The sequence below is a fragment of the Salvelinus fontinalis genome, chromosome 9, assembly GCF_029448725.1.
Source record: "Salvelinus fontinalis isolate EN_2023a chromosome 9, ASM2944872v1, whole genome shotgun sequence".
NCBI lineage: Eukaryota > Metazoa > Chordata > Actinopteri > Salmoniformes > Salmonidae > Salvelinus > Salvelinus fontinalis.
In genome coordinates this window covers 7,012,880-7,037,879 of record NC_074673.1, presented here as the reverse complement: position 1 = coordinate 7,037,879, position 25,000 = coordinate 7,012,880, and the positions used below count along the sequence as shown (strand labels likewise).

Below are 25,000 nucleotides of genomic sequence, written 5' to 3'. Positions count from 1 at the left end.
TCCAAAGCTAACGTGTTTTCAAGTCAAACTAAAAAAATATTTGAAATGCTTTTTAGTGGAAATGCTTTCGTGGAAAAAGGATGAGGTGTGGAAAAGGACTCCGATGTGTGCCTGTTGGACAATACGGCACTGCAAAAGTCAATACGTCTCTTTGGTCAACAGCTTTAGAGCAGGCTGCATGATTTACACACTACATGGGCCGTGCTAGCGTGGCATGGAATTACTACTGCCACAGGACTCTTTCTCTTCTTCTTCTTCAATTCCCTCAAACTCTCTCTCTCTATTTTGCTTGGTCAATCGCTCTCTCTCTCTCCCTTTCTGTTATAGCTGTCGCTTTCCTCATCCTCAGATGAGGTGAGGAGAGAAGGATCTTCTGACCAAAATGCGGGTTCAGGGAAATATGCCATCTTTATTTATTAACAACGATGAAGATGGTAACACGAAACAAAACAAAACACTTTCAAAACTACAAAATAACAAAACGACGTAGAACGGAACCTGAACATAAACTCACATACATAAACGTAAACTCACGGACAGGAACGTTACATCGAAACACACGAACAGCCAAACAGTCCCGTAAGTGAAAAACACATCGACAACGACGAAAGACATCACAGGAGACAATCACCCACAAACAAACAGTGAGAATGCCCTACCTAAATATGACTCTTAATTAGAGGCAAACGCAAACCACCTGCCTCTAATCAAGAGCCATACCAGGCAAACCGAAACCAACATAGAAACAGATAACATAGAATGCCCACCCAACCTCACGTCCTGACCAACTAACACACAAAACTAACATAAATAGGTCAGGAACGTGACAGTACCCCCCCCACAAGGTGCGAACTCCGGACGCACCAGCACAGAGTCTAGGGGAGGGTCTGGGTGGGCATCTAACCACGGTGGTGGCTCCGGCTCAGGACGCTGTCCCCACACCACCATAGTCACTCCCCTCTTCTGTCTACCCCCTCCACTGACCACCCTAAAACTACTTTCCCCAAAATAAACAGCCAGCACCGGGACAAGGGGCAGCACCGGGACAAGGGGTAGCACCGGGACAAGGGGCAGCACCGGAACAAGGGGCAGCACCAGGATAAGGACCAGCACCGGAATAAGGGGCAGCACTGGGACAAGGGGCAGCACCGGGACAAGGGGCAGCACCGGGACAAGGGGCAGCACCGGGACAAGGGGCAGCACCGGGACAAGGGGCAGCACCGGGACAAGGGGCAGCACCGGGACAAAGGGCAGCACCGGGACAAGGGGCAACACCGGGACAAGGGGCAGATCCCGGCTGAAGGACTCTGACAGGTCCTGTTTGGACGGCTCTGGCAGGTCCTGGCTGGACGGCTCTGGCAGGTCCATGCAGGCTGACGGCTCTCGACGCTCATGGCAGGCTGACGGCTCTCTACGCTCATGGCAGGCTGACGGCTCTCGACGCTCATGGCAGGCTGACGGCTCTCGATGCTCATGGCAGGCTGACGGCTCTCGACGCTCATGGCTCTCTGACGGCTCTGGCTGCTCATGGCTCTCTGACGGCTCTGGCTGCTCATGGCTCTCTGACGGCTCTGGCTGCTCATGGCTCTCTGACGGCTCTGGCTGCTCATGGCTCTCTGACGGCTCTGGCTGCTCATGGCTCTCTGACGGCTCTGGCTGCTCATGGCTCTCTGACGGCTCTGGCTGCTCATGGCTGATTGGCGGCTCTGGCAGATCCTGTCTGGTTGGCGGCTCTGGCAGATCCTGTCTGGTTGGCGGCTCTGGCAGATCCTGTCTGGTTGGCGGCTCTGGCAGATCCTGTCTGGTTGGCGGCTCTGGCAGATCCTGTCTGGTTGGCGGCTCTGGCAGATCCTGTCTGGCTGACGGCTCTAGCGGCTCCTGTCTGGCTGACGGCTCTAGCGGCTCCTGTCTGGCGGATGGCTCTGTAGGCTCATGGCAGACGGGCGGCTTTGCAGGCTCATGGCAGACGGGCGGCTGTGCAGGCTCATGGCAGACGGATGGCTCAGACGGCGCTGGGGAGACGGATGGCTCAGATGGCGCTGGAGAGACGGATGGCTCAGATGGCGCTGGAGAGACGGATGGCTCAGATGGCGCTGGGGAGACGGATGGCTCAGATGGCGCTGGGGAGACGGATGGCTCAGATGGCGCTGAGGAGACAGATAGCTCTGTAGGGAGGAGAAGGAGAGACAGCCTGGTGCGTGGTCTAGGCACCGGCTGCGCTGGAGAGGAGGAAACAGCAGGAGAGAGAACCCGGCGAGACAGCCTGGTACGGGGGGCTGCCACCGGAGGACTGGTACATGGAGGTGGCACCGGGTCTACCGGACCGTGAAGGAGGACACGTGCTCTTGAGCACCGAGCCTCCCCAACCCTACCAGGTTGAATGAACCCCGTAGCCCTGCCAGTGCGGCGAGGTGGAATAGCCCGCACTGGGCTATGCAGGCGAACCGGGGACACCACCTGTAAGGCTGGTGCCATGTACACCGGCCCGAGGAGACGTACTGGAGACCAGCTACGTTGGGCCGGCTTCATGGCACCCGGCTCGATGCCCAACCTAGCCCTCCCAGTGCGGCAAGGTGGAATAGCCCGCACTGGGCTAAGCACGCGTACTGGGGACACCGTGCGCTTTACCGCATAACACGGTGTCTTACCAGTACGACGCCTTCTACCTCCACGGTAAGCACGGGGAGTTGGCTCGGGTATCCTACCCGGCTTTGCCACACTCCTCGTGTGCCCCCCCCCCAAAATATTTTTTGGTCTGACTCACGGGCTCCCAACCGCGTCGTCGCGCTGCCTCCTCATACCAGCGCTCCTGGGCTGTGGCTGCCTTCTTCTCCTCCTTTGGACGGCGATATTCCCCTGGTTGAGCCCAAGGTCCTCTACCGTCCAGGATCTCCTCCCAAGTCCAGAAGTCCTTGTTGCTCCGTCGAGCATTCCCATACCGCTTGGTCTCTGTTTGTTGGTGGGTGATTCTGTTATAACTGTCGCTTTCCTCATCCTCAGATGAGGTGAGGAGAGAAGGATCTTCTGACCAAAATGCGGGTTCAGGGAAATATGCCATCTTTATTTATTAACAACGATGAAGATGGTAACACGAAACAAAACAAAACACTTTCAAAACTACAAAATAACAAAACGACGTAGAACGGAACCTGAACATAAACTCACATACATAAACGTAAACTCACGGACAGGAACGTTACATCGAAACACACGAACAGCCAAACAGTCCCGTAAGTGAAAAACACATCGACAACGACGAAAGACATCACAGGAGACAATCACCCACAAACAAACAGTGAGAATGCCCTACCTAAATATGACTCTTAATTAGAGGCAAACGCAAACCACCTGCCTCTAATCAAGAGCCATACCAGGCAAACCGAAACCAACATAGAAACAGATAACATAGAATGCCCACCCAACCTCACGTCCTGACCAACTAACACACAAAACTAACATAAATAGGTCAGGAACGTGACACTTTCTCTCCCTTTCTCGCTCAGATTCTCTCTCTCTCTCCCTTTCTTTCTCAGATTCTCTCTCTCTCTGAGAGAGATAAACATCCAAATAACCTGTAACCCATATACCTATCCAAATAACATACCAATCCTGTCACGTCCTGACCTTACTTCCTTTTTTATGTCTCTATTTTGGTTTGGTCAGGACGCGTGAGTTGGGGTGGGCATTCTATGTTTTGTTCTATGTTTTCTGTTTCTATGTGTTTGGCCTGGTATGGTTCCCAATCAGAGGCAGCTGTCTATCGTTGTCTCTGATTGAGAACCATACTTAGGTAGCCTGTTCCCACCTGTGTTTGTGGGTAGTTGTTTCCTGTTTTGTGTTGTGTTCACCTTTCAGGACTGTTTCGATTTTCATTGTTTCACTTTTGTTATTTTGTATTTAGTGTTCAGTTATAATAAAGTTAACATGGACACGTACCACGCTGCATTTTGGTCCGATCTTTCCTGTTCTTCAGATGAAGAAGATCGTTACAAATCCAAATACCCTCTAATATGCCTCTCCAAATAACCCTAATATACCTCTCCAAATAACCCTGATATACCTATCCAAATAACCCTAATATACCTATCCAAATAACCCTAATATACCCCTCCAAATAACCCTAATATACCCCTCCAAATAACCCGAATATACCTCTCCAAATAACCCTAATATACCCCTCCAAATAACCCTAATATACCCCTCCAAATAACCCTAATATGCCTATCCAAATAACCCTAATATACCTATCCAAATAACCCTAATATACCTCTCCAAATAACCCTAATATACCTCTCCAAATAACCCTAATATGCCTATCCAAATAATCCTAATATACCCCTCCAAATAACCCTAATATACCCCTCCAAATAGCCCTAATATACCCCTCCAAATAACCCTAATATACCTATCCAAATAACCCTAATATACCTATCCAAATAACCCTAATATACCTATCCAAATAACCCTAATATACCTCTCCAAATAACCCTAATATGCCTATCCAAATAACCCTAATATACCCCTCAAAATAACCCTAATATACCCTTCCAAATAACTCTATTATACCTATCCAAATAACTCTAATATACCTCTCCAAATAACCCTAATATACCTCTCCAAATAACCCTAATATACCCCTCCAAATAACCCTAATATACCCCTCCAAATAACCCGAATATACCCCTCCAAATAACCCTAATATACCTCTCCAAATAACCCTAATATACCTCTCCAAATAACCCTAATATACCTCTCCAAATAACCCTAATATACCCCTCCAAATAACCCTAATATACCTCTCCAAATAACCCTAATATACCTCTCCAAATAACCCTAATATACCTCTCCAAATAACCCTAATATACCTCTCCAAATAACCCTAATATACCCCTCCAAATAACCCTAATATACCTCTCCAAATAACCCTAATATACCTCTCCAAATAACCCTAATATACCCCTCCAAATAACCCTAATATACCCCTCCAAATAACCCTAATATACCTCTCCAAATAACCCTAATATACCTCTCCAAATAACCCTAATATACCCCTCCAAATAACCCTAATATACCCCTCCAAATAACCCTAATATGCCTCTCCAAATAAAAATGTCAGCCCAGGGAATACATCAATCACAGAGAATGTGTTTGCCTGTCTTGGTAACCCTCATTACACATTGGGTAGGAGCGATTTTCCTTTAATATGCTGGTAGTGTAATTCAATAATAACATATTCTAGAGAATTCCGGGGGGTAGCCCTGACCCGACTGAAACCCGGGTCTAGCGACAGTTAAGCCAACATCTTCACCGTTATGCCAAGAGGTCTGAACGACCTGACGACGTTGCTAGGTGTTGGGTTAAAGTCTCTACAATATACTGTAGCTACAAGTTTTTACCTGTAGCTAAGAAAGCCATCTCTCTCTGTGCAAAGACTTACTGTAGGCTAACTGACAAAGCTGCCTGTATTACTGGAACATCCGACTAGAAGATCATGAAAAATGTGAGACCTTAATAATCTGTCTCAGCGGACCAATCTTAAGGTGCAAGAGCGAGCCAAAGACTGATAGATAAGGGACAAACCTGTTAACAGTTAGGGTTATATCATGTTCTGGAATGCAACTCTGGGATTCAGTTTTTAAATCTATGTTTCACACGACACTTTACATTGTATAATTGTTCCTGTCTTGGGCTCCCGAGTGGCACAGCGGTCTAAGGCACTGCATCTCAGTTCTAGAGGCGTGACTACAGACACCCTGGTTTGAATCCAAAAATGTGTGTAGTTCTGTCCTTGAGCTGTTCTTGTCTGTGTGGACCCCAGGAAGAGTAGCTGCTGCTTTTGCAACAGCTAACGGGGATCCTAATAAAATAACAAAAATAACAAAAAATACCAGGCTGTATCACAACCGGCCGTGATTGGGAGTCCCATAGGACGGCACACAATTGGCCCAGCATCGTCTGTTTTTGGCCGGTTTAGGCCAATTGTAAATAATTTGTTCTTGTAAATAAGTAAATAAGAATTTGTAAATTCATTGTAAATAAGAATTTGTTCTTAACTGACTTGCCAAGTTAAATCAAGGTGAAATAAAATAAAATAAAAAAACCTCAGTGTGGTCACTGCTCCCTGACAAAGCGAGCAAAGGTAAAAGAACCCAATCCATCTCACCTTGAGAAAGACATCCTCCTGATTACTAGAGAACATAGTGTACAGTACAGTAGACAACTGTGACATATGGCCATGTCAGCACTATACTGCCTGGGCTGGGGGCACTGTTTGATTCTTATGTCTTTTGGACTGGAGCCGTGTCGTACCCCTTTATTTAACCCCTTTATTTAATATGTAGTCTATTCAAGGTTTGAAAAGGCTTCTAAAGTTTGTAATAGCTACTTGAAATGTTCAGACTTCGATTGCCCTAATGAAAAATGTACCCCTACCGAAATGTCCATTCATTATTTCACACAATAATCCTGTTGTTGCAGGAGTATATTTAGCTGCTGTGAGAAACTGGTCAAATTAAGATAGCACACCTGTACATTATCACCCTGCCAGCCTGCCAGCCCTGCCACGAACAGAACAGAACCATGGGACCAAACGGGACAAAGGTAGCTACATGTACATATATGTTTTTCCACTATCTTCTTGCATAACGAGCCAGTATTTTTCTCTATGTGTTAAGGGGTTATAAACACTAACCTGAGATCCTCTTGAGCTTCTCTTGTTGTCCCATTCTGGCATCTGTAGGGAAAACAGAGGGAGAGAGAAATTACAATTCTGTACATGAACACGTTAGTCATAAAGCAGACACTTTTATCCAGAGTGACATACAACCATTGATTTTTTACTTCTCAACTTAAGGGTGCTAAAACAACCGCAACAACCACAATCACGATCATTCATTCTCTATTATAGATTACAATATGTTATCTTGTGACAATCCTTATTCTCCTCACCTGCTGTTGTTCAACTAGGTTAAATATAAATAATGAAAGGCAAAAACAGGAGGAAGAGAAATGGAGGGAATCAGTAAATGCAGGAGGGTTTGTTTATTTTTTATTTTTTTAAACTTTCCATTAAGCACCGGGCTTTCTAATTCAATTTTACAGTCAGGTTTAAGTTTACTTTGGTTCCTTTCACAGCCTAATGGACCGGTGGAGCCTTTCGACTTTATGTACTCTAATGAACATTGCAGTGTGTGTGTGTGTGTGTGTGTGTGTGTGTGTGTGTGTGTGTGTGTGTGTGTGTGTGTGTGTGTGTGTGTGTGTGTGTGTGTGTGTGTGTGTGTGTGTGTGTGTATGTGTCCTCCCACAGGCCTCGTAAAGCCATTTTCCACTTCCCTAGGAGTCACCCAGCCAGCCTGTCACCCAGCTCAGCACCACTGTCACTAATCACGAGCTGTCCACTGTCTATCTGCTCCACAAAACACACAAGCACACACACACACACACACACACACACACACACACACACACACACACACACACACACACACACACACACACACAGAAACCAGATGCACTACCACCACTGAACCAACAGAACAAACATAAACCCTGCTTCTTCTAAGCTTTCCGAAGTTCCAAAGTGCGCACGGCAGAGCTCCAAAGCAACACTGTGCTCCAAAGCTAGGAACACTGTGCATGGCTACAGTTAGATAACTGTACTGTTTTAGCTAGGAATACTGTGCATGGCTACAGTTAGCTAACTGTACTGTTTTAGCTAGGAACACTGTGCATGGCTACAGTTAGCTAACTGTACTGTTTTAGCTAGGAACACTGTGCATGGCTACAGTTAGCTAACTGTACTGTTTTAGCTAGGAACACTGTGCATGGCTACAGTTAGCTAACTGTACTGTTTTAGCTAGGAACACTGTGCATGGCTACAGTTAGCTAACTGTACTGTTTTAGCTAGGAACACTGTGCATGGCTACAGTTAGCTAACTGTACTGTTTTAGCTAGGAACACTGTGCATGGCTACAGTTAGCTAACTGTACTGTTTTAGCTAGGAACACTGTGCATGTCTACAGTTAGCTAACTGTACTGTTTTAGCTAGGAACACTGTTCATGGCTACAGTTAGCTAACTGTACTGTTTTAGCTAGGAACACTGTGCATGGCTACAGTTAGCTAACTGTACTGTTTTAGCTAGGAACACTGTGCATGGCTACAGTTAGCTAACTGTACTGTTTTAGCTAGGAACACTGTGCATGGCTACAGTTAGCTAACTGTACTGTTTTAGCTAGGAACACTGCATGGCTACAGTTAGCTAACTGTACTGTTTTAGCTAGGAACACTGTTCATGGCTACAGTTAGCTAACTGTACTGTTTTAGCTAGGAACACTGTGCATGGCTACAGTTAGCTAACTGTACTGTTTTAGCTAGGAACACTGTGCATGTCTACCATTAGCTAACTGTACTGTTTTAGCTAGGAACACTGTGCATGGCTACAGTTAGCTAACTGTACTGTTTTAGCTAGGAACACTGTGCATGTCTACCATTAGCTAACTGTACTGTTTTAGCTAGGAACACTGTGCATGGCTACAGTTAGCTAACTGTACTTTTTTAGCTAGGAACATTGTGCATGGCTACAGTTAGCTAACTGTACTGTTTTAGCTAGGAACACTGTTCATGGCTACAGTTAGCTAACTGTACTGTTTTAGCTAGGAACACTGTGCATGGCTACAGTTAGCTAACTGTACTGTTTTAGCTAGGAACACTGTGCATGGCTACCGTTAGCTAACTGTACTGTTTTAGCTAGGAACACTGTGCATGGCTACAGTTAGCTAACTGTACTGTTTTAGCTAGGAACATTGTGCATGTCTACCGTTAGCTAGCTTGTCACGCCCTGACCTTAGATATCTCTGTTTTTCTATATATTTTGGTTAGATCAGGGTGTGACTAGGGTGGATACTCTAGTTTGTGTATGTCTATGTTGGCCTGATATGGTTCCCAATCAGAGACAGCTGTTTATCGTTCATATTTAGGTAGCCATTTTCCTCATTTGTGTTGTGGGATCTTGTCTATGTATAGTTGCCTTAGTGCACATCAGTAGCGTCACGTTTCGGTCGGTCGGTCGGTCGGTCGGTGTTTTGTTAGGTGAGTTGTGTGGAACTCTAAAATTATGTGGAACTCTACTCCCGCTGCGCCTTGGTCTCATCATTATGACGAACGTGACATAGCTGTACTAATTTAGCTAAGAATACTGTGCATGGCTACAGTTAGCTATACACAAAAAAGTATTCTATATAGTGCCAAGTAAGGGTTATTTGGCTTGTAACCATAACAGATCCCCCTCCGGTGCTATATAAAACCTTTTTGAAGTTTCTAAAAAGAACCATGTTCATAAGGTTCCAAAATGGAACCTGTATGATGCTATAAAGAACCATTTCTTAAGGTTCCTAAGATGGAGTGCTGCGAAGATGGTTGTCCTTCTGGAAGGTTCTCCCATCTCCACAGAGGAACTCTGGTTTTTGGTCAACTCCCTGACCAAGGCCCCCCGATTGCTCAGTTTGGCCGGGCAGCCAGCTCTAGGAAGAATCTTTGTGGTTCCAAACTTCTTCCATTTAAGAATGATGGAGGCCACTGTGTTCTTGGGGACCTTCAATGCTGCATACATTTTTTGGTAACCGTCCCCAGATCTGTGCCTCGACACAATCCTGTCTCGGCGCTTTATGGACAATTCCTTCAATCTCATGGCTTGTTTTTTTTCCTCTGACATGCAATGTCAACTGTGGGACCTTATATAGACAGCTGTGTGCCTTTCCAGATCATGTCCAATCATGTCCAATCAATTGAATTTACCACAGGTGGACAAGTTGTAGAAACATCTCAAGGATGATCAATGGAAACAGGATGCACCTGAGCTCAATTTCGAGTTTCATTCCAAAACGGTTTAAATATATGCAGTACCAGTCAAAAGTTTAGACACACCTACTCTTTCAAGGGTTTTTATTAATTTTTACTATATTGTACATTGTAGAATAATGGTGTAGACATCAAAACTATGAAATAACACATGGAATCAGGTTGTAACCAAAAAAGTGTTTAAAACCTGTTAATATTTTATATTTGAGATTCTTCATACTAGCCACCCTTTGCCTTGATGACGGCTTTGCACACTCTTGGCATCCCTCAACCAGCTTCATGAGGTAGTCACCTGGAATGAATTTCAATTAATAGGTGTGCCTTGTTAAAGGTGAATTTGTGGAAGTAACAGACACATCTCAACATCAACTGTTCAGAGAAGACTGCGTGAAGCAGGCCTTCATGGTGGAATTGCTGCAAAGAAACCACTACTAAAGGACAACAATAAGAAGAAGAGACTTGCTTGGGGCAAGAAACATGAGCAATGGATATTAGACCAGTGGAAATCTGTCCTTTGGTCTGATGAGTCCAAATGTGCAATTTTTGGTTCCAATCGCCGTGTCTTTGTGAGACGCAGAGTAGGTGAATGGATGATCTCCGCATGTGTGGTTCCTACCGTGAAGCATGGAGGAGGAGGTGTGATTGTGTGGGAGTGCTTTGCTGGTGACACTGTCAATGATTTATTTAGATTTCAAGGCTCACTTACCCAGCATGGCTATCACATTATTCTGCAGCAATACACCATCCCAAGTGATCGTTACTCATTGTGTATTTATTATTCGTGTTATTCTTTTTCTATTCATTCTATTTTTTCTCTCTGTATTGTTGGGAAGGGTCCCTAAGTAAGCATTTCACTGTTAATCTACATCTGTTGTGTACGAAGCATGTGACAAATAACATTTAGATTTTGAGATGTGATTATAGATTTTGAGATGTGATTATGGATTTGAGATGTGATTATAGATTTTGAGATGTGATTATTGATTTTGAGATGTGATTATTGATTTTGAGATGTGATTATGGATTTGAAATGTGATTATAGATTTGAGATGTGATTATGGATTTGAAATGTGATTATTGTTTTAAGGTGCATCAGGTGCGCTAGCCCTGGAACGTCTGATCCATTCTTGCCAACAGCAACTCAGAGGTGACCTCTTTCACACATGAAGAAGGACTGATTCCTGGTTGAACAATTGCGAAAAGACGTTTTGACCAAAAGAGCTATGACCAAAATGTTGACTTTTGATCGACTCAACTGACTTTTGAGTCTTTTGTAGAGAGTTTTGTTTACTTTTTTTTAAGGGGGGCAAAAAAATGTGCTCAGCATTTGCATTGTGTGTGAAAAAAAGAAAAAAAGAATACTGTTGTACCCATTAGGTTCTGCTGGAGATCCAAGTGAACCCCAGTTTCATTCAACGTGTCTTATCGATCAAGAAAATCTCTACCTACCATATTAATGCGTAAAAGTGGAAAGAACCCTTTTCTGAACTGCAAAGAACCATTGAAGGGCTCAATGGGTTATTTGAGTCATCTTGGTTCCACTATAGAACCAGCACCTTCCCAAAGAACCCTTGAAGAACCCTATTTTCTTAGTGTGTAGGAGTATTGTGTTAGGCTATTTTAGTATACACTAGTGTTATTATGGTGAATGCTGTTTCCCACAGTAGAAACGATTTGTAAACAAAGCTTATAGTCCACTTCCTGTGGCCTTATCACCGGGTCAGGAGACTTTTATCAGCTGCACTGAATAAGAACTGTGTTAACCCTTAACTTAACCATTCGGGAATATATGCCTAAACGTAACCTTCAAGACTGTAGGTTTATGGACAAACGTTGGATTCTGCAGTGAGACTGTGAGAGCTTGTTGCTCTGTTAGCTATAATCCTAATACGGGAGTGTGGTACTCGGATTAATTAGTAGCTATCTGGCTGCCAGATCCTCTTGGGTTGGTTTGATTAGAAAGCCCTGGGATTGACCTCATTGCTCTACAACATCATGCCTTAATTACTATCAACAACAACAAACACACACACATAAAAAACAGCATGTCAACGATAGGCACTTCTCTTAGACCATCTCAGACAAGAGTGATGCTGCTAGAGTTTACAGCTAGTCTGTGATGCCTGTGTTCCCTCTAGTCAGTACAGCTAGTCTGTGATGCCTGTGGTCCCTCTAGTCAGTACAGCTAGTCTATGATGCCTGTAGTCCCTCTAGTCAGTAGAGCTAGTCTATGATGCCTGTGGTCCCTCTAGTCAGTACAGCTAGTCTATGATGCCTGTGTTCTCTCTAGTCAGTACAGCTAGTCTGTGATGCCTGTGTTCCCTCTAGTCAGTAGAGCTAGTCTGTGATGCCTGTGTTCCCTCTAGTCAGTACAGCTAGTCTATGATGCCTGTGTTCCCTCTAGTCAGTACAGCTAGTCTGTGATGCCTGTGGTCCCTCTAGTCAGTACAGCTAGTCTGTGATGCCTGTGGTCCCTCTAGTCAGTACAGCTAGTCTGTGATGCCTGTAGTCCCTCTAGTCAGTACAGCTAGTCTGTGATGCCTGTGGTCCCTCTAGTCAGTACAGCTAGTCTATGATGCCTGTGTTCCCTCTAGTCAGTACAGCTAGTCTATGATGCCTGTGGTCCCTCTAGTCAGTACAGCTAGTCTATGATGCCTGTAGTCCCTCTAGTCAGTACAGCTAGTCTATGATGCCTGTGTTCCCTCTAGTCAGTACAGCTAGTCTATGATGCCTGTGGTCCCTCTAGTCAGTACAGCTAGTCTGTGATGCCCGTGGTCCCTCTAGTCAGTACAGCTAGTCTGTGATGCCTGTGGTCCCTCTAGTCAGTACAGCTAGTCTGTGATGCCCGTGGTCCCTCTAGTCAGTACAGCTAGTCTATGATGCCTGTGGTCCCTCTAGTCAGTACAGCTAGTCTGTGATGCCTGTAGTCCCTCTAGTCAGTACAGCTAGTCTATGATGCCTGTGTTCCCTCTAGTCAGTACAGCTAGTCTATGATGCCTGTGGTCCCTCTAGTCAGTAGAGTACTAACATTGCTGATGATAGGAGCAGACATCAACTAGGCTGATCTGAAGCTACTAATGAGCGATACATGTAGTGTGTGTGTGTGTGTGTGTGTGTGTGTGTGTGTGTGTGTGTGTGTGTGTGTGTGTGTGTGTGTGTGTGTGTGTGTGTGTGTGTGTGTGTGTGTGTGTGTGTGTGTGTGTGTGTGTGTGTGTGTGGAGGGTGGGAGGGAGGCAGCACAATGGATGGAAGAGTAGAAACAGGGCTAGTCATGAATGAATGATAATGAATTAGCTACGTCATCATGCACTGAGTGAGCTATATTCGGCCTGTGACATTTCCAGTCCCCTTGGCACACAATGTTAGAAGTGCTTTAGAGCCTCAATGGGGTTAATAAGAGAGACCCAATAAGGAAAGTAGTTCGTATGAGTTTCAGGTTGATCAGCCTGCAACTGGCACAGTACCCACCATCACGGCTCAAAGCTAACCGCAATAGATGTACATTTACACGATCACTGTTTCTCTACGCTGAAAGGCAGGTGTAACAGCAACCGCATAGCTTATTCCAGTGGTGTTTGCTCTTTGGTCCACTTTTCAAGCCATCGGTGTTTACACATCACCACTCCTGTGGCAGAGCTGAGCTGCTTGCTGTGGCTCAGAGCCATAGGGGTGGTGAAGGAGAGAGAGGGGGGGGTCTGGCTGGTCAAGCAAAGAGGGAACCTTTATTTAGGGCAAAGGTAGAAGTGCTGGGATTGGTTTGAATAGGTACCAATAACACATTGGTGTGAGGGTAGGGTTTGGCTGCTCATGGTTTCATGCTTGTGATGTCAACACTGGTCTGGATGGCTACTTAGTGCTACTGTTGTCACAGACTGGTCTGATTGGCTACTGAGTGATAGTCACAGACTGGTCTGGTTGGGCTACTGAGTGGTACTGTAGTCACAGACTGGTCTGGATGGCTACTTAGTGCTACTGTAGTCACAGACTGGTCTGGATGGCTACTGAGTGGTAGTCACAGACTGGTCTGGATGGCTACTTAGTGCTACTGTAGTCACAGACTGGTCTGGTTGGCTACTTAGTGCTACTGTTGTCACAGACTGGTCTGATTGGCTACTGAGTGGTAGTCACAGACTGGTCTGATTGGCTACTGAGTGGTACTGTAGTCAGACTGGTCTGATTGGCTACTGAGTGGTACTGTAGTCACAGACTGGTCTGGTTGGCTACTGAGTGGTACTGTAGTCACAGACCGGTCTGGATGGCTACTGAGTGATAGTCACAGACTGGGCTGGTTGGCTACTGAGTGGTAGTCACAGACTGGGCTGGTTGGCTACCGAGTGGTAGTCACAGACTGGTCTGGTTGGCTACTGAGTGGTAGTCACAGACTGGTCTGGTTGGCTACTGAGTGGTACTGTAGTCACAGACTGGTCTGATTGGCTACTGAGTGATACTGTAGTCACAGACTGGTCTGGTTGGCTACTGAGTGGTACTGTTGTCACAGACTGGACTGGTTGGCTACTGAGTGGTACTGTTGTCACAGACTGGACTGGTTGGCTACTGAGTGGTACTGTAGTCACAGACTGGTCTGGATGGCTACTGAGTGGTACTGTAGTCACAGACTGGTCTGGTTGGCTACTGAGTGGTACTGTTGTCACAGACTGGTCTGGTTGGCTACTGAGTGGTAGTCACACACTGGTCTGGTTGGCTACTGAGTGGTAGTCACACACTGGTCTGGTTGGCTACTGAGTGGTAGTCACACACTGGTCAAGCCAGGAGGAAACCAACTGTAGTGGCTCTCTTACAGTCATGGTATTTGGGACAAATGTAATGTGTTTGATTAGTCTTTAGAGTGTTATGGTTTGGGATGTGGAAGCAGAAATAGCCTGTGTTGAAGTTGCGTCTTGCTCTCATGTTCTCAAAAGACCACATAGAATTTGTTGATATTTGAAGAGTTTCATTCCAAAACGCTATATATCCTTTTTCAGAAATGTTGGTAAATTAGCTTTTATTGTTTAATCAAGAAATTGTGAAAAAGATGTATGTATTTTCAATAACAGACATGTTTTTGTTTAAAACTCTATCACTTGATGGTTTCATTTCAGAGAGACAAATATTTATGTTTTGTTTTTTTTGCAAAATGCTATAAATCTTCCTCACTCTCAGAGATATAAGTAGTATTGCTAGGTTTTACACAGCCTAATGTAACAAATAACTATATGTTTTTAGTAAAGAAATGTACAAATAATACATTTGTGAAATCAATATTTGTTTTATATTTTTTGTATAATTCAATGCAGTGATATGAGATCTAAACGTGTACATTAGTAAGTGCATTCAGCAGTGGTGGAAAAAGTACCCAATTGTCATACTTGGGTAAAAGTAAAGATACCTTAAATAGAAAAGGACTTAAGTAAAAGTGAAAGTCACCCAGTAAAATAATACTTGAGTTAAAAGTCTAAAATAGTATCAAAAGTAAATGTAATTGCTAAAATAAATATAAATATCAAAAGTAAAAGTATAAATCACTTCAAATCCCTTATATTATGAAAACCAGACAGCACCATTTTTATTACATATGTTACAGATAGCCAGGGGCACACTCCAATACTCAGACAAAATGAATTACAAATGAATCATGTGTGTTTATTGAGTACACCAGATCAGAGGCAGGGGATGACCAGGGATGTTCTCTTTCAGTGTGTGAATTGGAACATTTTCCTGTCCTGCTAAGAATTCAAAAGGTATCAAGTACTTTTGGGTGTCATGGAAAATGTATGGAGTAAAAAAGTACATTATTTTCTTCAGGAAAAGTTAAAGTAGTCAAAAACAGAAATAGTTGTCACGTATACTCCCTCTCCATTCTCTAGGTCATCAGGCTGCTGATTATCACGCACACCTGTGCCTCATGACACTCAACTGGACTCCATCACCTCCTTGATTACCTTCCCTATATCTGTCACTCTCCTTGGTTCTTACCTCAGGTGTTATTGACTCTGTTTTCATGTTGGTGCGTTGTTTGTGTTTTATGTTTTGTTCATTTATTAAAACACTCCCTGAACTTGCGTCCTGACTCTCAGCGAATTCGTGACAATAGTAAAGCGCAGATGCACAAAAAAAACAACTTAAGTAGTACCCGGCCCGGCACAGCCAGAAGAGGACTGGCCACCACTCATAGCCTGGTTCCTCTCTAGGTTTCTTCCTAGGTTCCTGCCTTTCTAGGGAGTTTTTCCTAGCCACCGTGCTTCTACTCCTGCATTGTTTGCTGTTTGGGGTTTTAGGCTGGGTTTCTGTACAGTACTTCGAGATATTAGCTGATGTACGAAGGGCTATATAAATACATTTGACTTGATTTGATTAGTACTTTAAAGTATATTTACTTAAGTACTTTACACCACTGGCATTCATCTTAAGATGGCTAGATGAGACAACCACACAGACAACCACACAGACAACCACACAGTCAACCACACAGACAACCACACAGACAACCACACAGTCAACCACACAGACAACCACACAGACAACCACACAGACAACCACACAGTCAACCACACAGTCAACCACATAGTCAACCACACAGACAACCACACAGTCAACCACACAGTCAACCACACAGTCAACCACATAGACAACCACACAGTCAACCACACAGTCAACCACACAGTCAACCCCACAGTCAAATACACAGTCAACCCCACAGTCAAATACACAGACAACCACACAGTCAACCACACAGTCAACCACACAGACAGCCACACAGACAACCACACAGACAACCACAAAGTCAACCACACAGACAACCACACAGACAACCACACAGACAACCACACAGACAACCACACAGGACACATTCCAGTTGTAACGGGTGTCGTCGTCGGATGAAGAGGAATCGGACCAAAGCGCAGCGTGGTAAAGTGTTCTCGACTTTTTATTTAAACTGAACACTAAACAAAAATAACCAAGTGAATAACCGAAACAGTCCTGTCAGGTACTAAACAGAAAACAGAAAACAACTACCCACAAAACACAGGTGGGGAAAAAAGCTGCCTAAGTATGATTCTCAATCAGAGACAACGATAGACAGCTGCCTCTGATTGAGAACCACACCCGGCCAAAACAACAAAGAAATAGAAAACATAGAAAATGAACATAGAATGCCCACCCAAATCACACCCTGACCAAACCAAAATAGAGACATAAAAAGCTCTCTACGGTCAGGGCGTGACACCAGTTAAACAAAAAATTAAATACACAACCATCTAAAAGTAATATTTTACACGTACATGAAGGTACTGATGAAAAAACACAACTGTGAAAAATATTCGATAAAGACTTTAAAAAAAAATCAACTGAATTTGTAGGAAAAATGTCCTCTTGCCTTCAGTGCTATCAGTGTTTTTAGTTAAAGTGACATTGGGACAGATGGCTAAGGACAGCCTGGAGACTTCATGTCCCAGCATGCCAGAGAGTAGGAAGGAGGTGTCCTGGAGGAAATAACAGTTCCTCAGTAGACCTGGGGACACACCTGGCCAGCTGCCTCCTTGACACACACACACACGCGCACACGCACACGCACACATGCGCACACAACCCTTATAGACCTTGGAAGAACCTACTGGGGTCCAGATGTTCACTTGGCTTCATTAACTAAATGTCCAATTGATTATGTCGATAACAAAATAGCCTTTACCTGGGCATGCAGGTCTGTCATGGTTGAACCAATCACAGCATCATGCAGGTCTGTCATGGTTGAACCAATCACAGCAACATGCAGGTCTGTAATGGTTGAACCAATCACAGCAACATGCAGGTCTGTAATGGTTGAACCAATCACAGCATCATGCAGGTCTGTAATGGTTGAACCAATCACAGCAACATGCAGGTCTGTAATGGTTGAACCAATCACAGCAACATGCAGGTCTGTCATGGTTGAACCAATCACAGCAACATGCAGGTCTGTAATGGTTGAACCAATCACAGCAACATGCAGGTCTGTAATGGTTGAACCAATCACAGCATTATGCAGGTCTGTAATGGTTGAACCAATCACAGCAACATGCAGGTCTGTAATGGTTGAACCAATCACAGCATCATGCAGGTCTGTAATGGTTGAACCAATCACAGCAACATGCAGGTCTGTAATGGTTGAACCAATCACAGCAACATGCAGGTCTGTAATGGTTGAACCAATCACAGCAACATGCAGGTCTGTAATGGTTGAACCAATCACAGCAACATGCAGGTCTGTAATGGTTGAACCAATCACAGCAACATGCAGGTCTGTAATGGTTGAACCAATCACAGCAACATGCAGGTCTGTAATGGTTGAACCAATCACAGCAACATGCAGGTCTGTAATGGTTGAACCAATCACAGCATCATGCAGGTATGTAATGGTTGAACCAATCACAGCAACATGCAGGTCTGTAATGGTTGAACCAATCACAGCATCATGCAGGTCTGTAATGGTTGAACCAATCACAGCAACATGCAGGTCTGTAATGGTTGAACCAATCACAGCAACATGCAGGTCTGTCATGGTTGAATCCATCACAGCAACATGCAGGTCCTCTCAGTTTCTTTAAGAGCCATCAGTTCCCCTGAAAGTAGAACCCCACCACTGAATGTTGTTGAATTGGCTCTAAGCATCAGTGATATTACGTCTACTAATGAGTGATATTACGTCGTACATACTGGACCATAATAAAACAATACAATTCCTGAAATCTTGTGAAACACACACACACACACACACACACACACACACACACACACACACACACACACACACACACACACACACACACACACACACACACACACACACACACACACACACACACACACACACACACACACACACATACACACACATACACACAAAATGTCAATGTCAGTGTCATCACTGACCCTTTGACTTGTTCCTACCTACTGTATCTTTCAGAAATAACGGCTAGATCATAATAAGACAATAAATCTCCTTAATAAATCCTTTACGCAGCTCCGGACTCATAAAAACGCCATGAGCCAGAAGCGAGTGTCATGTTTTGCACCGAGACTGACATACATAGATCCGCATCCCCAACGGAACCCTATTCCCTATATAGTGCACTACCTTTGACCAGGGCCCTATAGAACCCTATTCCCTATATAGTGCCCTACTTTAGACCAGGGCCCCATAGAACCCTATTCCCTATATAGTGCACTACTTCAGACCAGGGCCCCATAGAACCCTATTCCCTATATAGTGCACTACTTCAGACCAGGGCCTAAAAGGAATAGGGAGCCATTTGGAACTCAGCCTATGTATTTCTAAGCTTCCATCTCTCAGGACTCAAAACAGTCCATTCCCTGTAAATCAGAACTCCTATTGCTATAAAAATATAAAAAAAATGACTGAAAGATATTGCCAGATGGCACTTTCTCACCACATAATGTCTGTAGCAGAGGAGGGGAAAATATAACTTCCTCTAAGTTGTTATGTCTCTCAGTAGTAGGTGCACCGTAGCTTTTAACACACACAACAAAAATCTACAGTGTGTGGACGTCTGTCTGTCTGTCTGTCTGTCTGTCTGTCTGTCTGTCTGTCTGTCTGTCTGTCTGTCTGTCTGTCTGTCTGTCTGTCTATACTCCAGGCCTGTTACTAGCCTATTACTAGCCTACTAGTCTGTCTGTCTGTCTGTCTGTCTGTCTGTCTGTCTGTCTGTCTGTCTGTCTGTCTGTCTGTCTGTCTGTCTGCACTCCAGGCCTGTTACTAGCCTATTACTAGCCTACTAGTCTGTCTGTCTGTCTGTCTGTCTGTCTGTCTGTCTGTCTGTCTGTCTGTCTGTCTGTCACCATGGAGATTTTTAAGAAGTCATTCAAGTGTGGGTTTAATAAGCTCTCAAAATATGAGACTCCAGCTTTTCAGTAGATACTAGAGAACTATAGGCATAGTACAACTTTTTAGAACGTTCTAGAAAGAAATTAAGACGATGATTTGTGAGGTGTTGCGCGTTGCAGTGGGAGAAAACACAGCGAAGAGGACGTTTGATTCCACTGTAGCCTATAACAATTAAACCTTCTGCTATTTTCCCATCTGCTCGGATCAGGTTTATGCCATCCTCTGTTTCAGGTTGGTCTGGGGCTGACTCTTACAGCTAGGACAGGAGATGAAAGGTTGGCCTGGGGCTGACTCTTACAGCTAGACCAGGAGATGAAAGGTTGGTCTGGGGCTGACTCTTACAGCTAGACCAGGAGATGAAAGGTTGATCTGGGGCTGACTCTTACAGCTACACCAGGAGATGAAAGGTTGGTCTGGGGCTGACTCTTACGGCTAGGCCAGGAGATGAAAGGTTGGTCTGGGGCTGACTCTTACAGCTAGACCAGGAGATGAAAGGTTGGTCTGGGGCTGACTCTTACAGCTAGGACAGGAGATGAAAGGTTGGTCTGGGGCTGACTCTTACAGCTAGACCAGGAGATGAAAGGTTGGTCTGGGGCTGACTCTTACAGCTAGGACAGGAGATGAAAGGTTGGTCTGGGGCTGACTCTTACAGCTAGGACAGGAGATGAAAGGTTGGTCTGGGGCTAACTCTTGCAGCTAGGACAGGAGATGAAAGGTTGGTCTGGGGCTGTTAATTTGGCACATCCAAACTCCTTGCACCTGAATACCTCATAAGTTTATTTTAATTTTAACCTTTATTTAACTATGCAAGTCAGTTAAAAACAAATTCTAATTTGCAATGACAGTCTACCCTGGCTAAACCCAGACAACTCTGGGCCAATGGCAGCCAGCCCTATGTGACTCCCAATCACTGTCGGTTGTGACACAGCCTGGAATTGAACCAGGGTCTGTAGTGATGCCTCTAGCACGAGAGATGCAGTGCCTTAGACCGCTGCGCTACTTGTAAGCTCAAGTTACAGGAAACTAACACACACACACACACACACACACACAGACAGACAGACAGACAGACAGACAGACAGACAGACAGACAGACAGACAGACAGACAGACAGACAGACACTTGTGCATGAACGTTCACGTACCCACACTCACACACGATGGGTGTCATTCGCCTAATTCCAGAAGTGTAAGGACAGAGCCCATACAGTGGTAGATACAGAACACCATTGTAGTTCTGATCATACACCCGTGACAATTGTGTTGTCATGTGTTGCTGCCTCGCTATGTTGTTGTCTTTAGGTCTCTCTTCATGTGGTGTTGTGTTGTCTCTCTTGTTGTGACGTGTGTTTTGTCCTATATTTATATTGTATTTATTTTTTACATTTTCAATCCCAGGCCCCTGTCCCTAGCAGGAGGCCTTTTGCTAGATCGTCATTGTAAATAATAATTTGTTCTTAACTGACTTGCCTACTTAAATGAAGGTTAAATAAATAAAAATAAATACAGAAATAAAAAGTTACAGTAAATCAGGTGCAATGTTGTCTTTAACCTGCAGGTGGCACTAATTCACATAATTAGCACCGCATGTGGAAAATAGGGTACCTCTGCCACCACACCTCTAGTCAGGGCACGACTTGGCTACCCTTTTTTTGTTGTTGCTATTTATCATAATTTCTTTCAAATTTGCACAGATTACAACAACAGAACAGTGATAACCAACATAACGACATGATAACAACACAAGGGAGGGGGGACCTGGGTAATACCAGATCTCAAAGAGCGAGTAGCAAAAAATCCAAATCAAACCAGTTCTGACCCATCTTGGTCCTTGTCCATGTGACCATGGATGGTCCAGGCCTAGCTTATTCTTCTTCTGTTAAAACCTGCTCCAGGCCGAGCATTAAGACAGTCAACATACACACACATATACAGTTGAAGTCGGAAGTTTACATACACTTAGGTTGGAGTCATTAAAACTTGTTTTTCAACCACTCCACAAATTTCTTGTTAACCAACTATAGTTTTGGCAAGTCGGTTAGGACATCTACTTTGTGCATGACAAGACATTTTCCAACAATTGTTTCCAGACAGATTATTTAACTTATAATTCACTGTATCACAATTCCAGTGGGTCACAAGTTTACATACACTAAGTTGACTGTGCCTTTAAACAGCTTGAAAAATTCCAGAAAATGATGTCAAGGCTTTAGAAGCTTCCGATAGGCTAATTGACATAATTTGAGTCAATTGGAGGTGTACCTGTGGATGTATTTCAAAGCCTACCTTCAAACTCAGTGCCTCTTTGCTTGACATCATGGGAAAATCAAAAGAAATCAGCCAAGACCTCAGAAAAAAAATTGTAGACCTCCACAAGTCTGGTTCATCCTTGGGAGCAATTTTCAAATGCCTGAAGGTACCACGTTCATCTGTACAAACAATAGTATGCATGTATAAACACCATGGGACCACGTAGCCGTCATACCGCTCAGGAAGGAGACGCGTTCTGTCTCCTAGAGATGAACGTACTTTGGTGTAAAAAGTGCAAATCAATCCCAGAACAACAGCAAAGGACCTTGTGAAGATGCTGGAGGAAACAGGTACAAAAGTATCTATATCCACAGAAAAACGAGTCCTATATCGACATGACCTGAAAAGCCGCTCAGCAAGGAAGAAGCCACAGCTCCAAAACCGCCATAAAAAAGCCCGACTACAGTTTGCAACTGCACATGGGGACAAAGATCGTACTTTTTGGAGAAAAGTCCTCTGGTCTGATGAAACAAAAATAGAATTGTTTGGCCATAATGTCCATCGTTATGTTTGGAGGAAAAAGGGGGAAGCTTGTTAGTGTTTATGATAATGTATTTAAACCCTGGATTGCGGATGCTATGTATTGGACAGTGAGAGGCTTTGAAGAGACCAGTTTGACCATATCCCAACTGTGAAGCACAGGGGTGGTAGCGTCATGTTGTGGGGGTGATTTGCTGCAGGAGGGACTGGTGCACTTCACAAAATAGATGGCATTATGAGGAAGGAAAATTATGTGGATATATTGAAGCAACATCTCAAGACATCAGTCAGGAAGTTAAAGCTTGGTCGCAATTGGGTCTTCCAAATGGACAATGACCCCAAGCATACTTCCAAAGTTGTTGCAAGATGGCTTAAGGACAACAAGGTATTGGAGTGGCCATCACAAAGCCCTAACCTCAATCCTATAGAAAATTTGTGGGCAGAACTGAAAAAGCATGTGCGAGCAAGGAGGCCTACAAACCTGACTCAGTTACACCAGCTCTGCCAGGAGGAATGGGCCAAAATTCACCCAACTTATTCTGGGAAGCTTGTGGAAGACTACCCGAAAAGTTTGACCCAAGTTAAACAATTTAAACGCAATGCTACCAAATACTAATTGAGTGTATGTAAACTTCTGACCCACTGGGAATGTGATGAAAGAAAAAAAAGCAGAAATAAATAATTCTCTCTACTATTATTCTGACATTTCACATTCTTAAAATAAAGTGGTGATCCTAACTGACCTAAGACAGGGAATTTTTACTAGGATTAAATGTCAGGAATTGTGAAAAACTGAGTTGATATGTATTTGGCTCAGGTGTATGTAAACTTCGACTTCAACTGTACACACATCTGTGTGAACCCTTATAAAGGCCTGAGAGTTGTTCATATTCTGGGTTAATGTTTTACATTGAGTCTGTGTCTGTCTGTCTGTCTGTCTGTCTGTCTGTCTGTCTGTCTGTCTGTCTGTGTGTCTGTGTGTCTGTCTGTCTGTCTGTCTGTCTGTCTGTGTGCGAGTACATGTGTAGAACATGGGAATGGTTGGAACTTACTCCTCCTCTGGCTGAAGTGTCCTGCTTGCGTCGCTTCATTAGCTAGCTTTTGAGGTGGCAGGATCAGCTAAGATGCTTGAGGAAGGCAGTCACGTGTATTTGCAAGGCAGAGATCCCTGAAGTTCGAATCCGGAATAAGTGGTAGGCGCTACGTCCTTTTTTTTTTACGTGTTTCTTATTCTAGCTGGTGTTTTAGAGGTTGTGGCCCGTGGGGGTCAGTCTGTGTGATTCATTTGCGTCATCACTGTAAGGAACCGCGGGGGCCGAGGTGAGCTGCCAAAGAGAAGGGGCCGGGTAGAGGGGAAATAAATACACACTCTCTCTCACAGCACACACATTGGGACGTGTATTCACACACACACACACACACACACACACACACACACACACACACACACACACACACACACACACACACACACACACACACACACACACACACACACACACACACACACACACACACACACACACACACACACACACACACACACACACACACACACAAACACTTCGACACTAGACTGGAGGTTATTTTACCTCCATATAACTTTAATCTGTCTCTCACTTAGCTTTACTCTGTCTCTCACTGAAAAAGCCCTCACATCTTATTACTTCCAATGTACGGGAAGTTTCTACCAACAGATTTTTAGGCTAGGAGCTTCATCCTAGCTATGCACATTTATTGATGGGACACTGGGAGGAGACCCTTCATTTATGATGTCCACAAAAACCCATATTTCTAGAATGTCACCCTTTGGAAAAGTTACCTGCTGGTATGGAACCGTACTGACGCTCTCCTCTCAGGGTTCATTCCTTATATTACATATTCTGACCCCAATCTCAAATTTACAGCACAGAGAAGTCAGGAAAAAACAGACTTCTTGGAATCTTACAATCCCCAATAACAAAGAAAAGAAGTTGGAGTCTATTATCATCTGTAAACTGCAGAGTAGGAATGCACTTTTACGTGCAGACAGTAAACACGGTAGACTTTAAGCAGAACATACCGGTGGGTCAATTCCTAAGAGTCTGACTGTAACTGTAGCACAGACATAGTGTTTGAGGGCAAAGCTAATGATATGCACACCGGGTTCCTGCAACTCGCATATGATAAGAATAACATTGAGCAGACCTATACCCGTGCTATAGAGATGCTGAACCTCAAAACCTACTCACTGATACTAATACAAACCAGGACAACCCCCCCCACCAGCAACTTATGTGTTTTTCCAACGGAGTACAGCCCATGTGCAAGTCATGTCAAATCCATTGCATTGAAACATTGGAACATCCTCAAAAGTGATCCAAATATATGAGAGTTCACAAAATTGCCCTCTCGCATTTGTTTTTTGCCATGCGCGCAATCTACCCGAGTCCGTTACTCACAGCATTCAGCTACCCAAGACGCGTGGCCACTTTG

At 44.3% G+C, this 25,000-nt stretch overlaps 1 protein-coding gene across 1 annotated transcript in view; it reads right to left on the bottom strand.

The window, feature by feature from the left end:
• LOC129861974 (cGMP-inhibited 3',5'-cyclic phosphodiesterase 3A-like) overlaps nucleotides 1-25,000 on the bottom strand; it is a 237,420-nt gene that overhangs the window by 93,114 nt on the left and 119,306 nt on the right. The window contains exon 2 of the mRNA XM_055933225.1: nucleotides 6,692-6,733. Within this exon, the coding sequence (XP_055789200.1) occupies nucleotides 6,692-6,733 (42 nt within the window). The remainder of the gene's footprint in view (nucleotides 1-6,691; nucleotides 6,734-25,000) is intronic.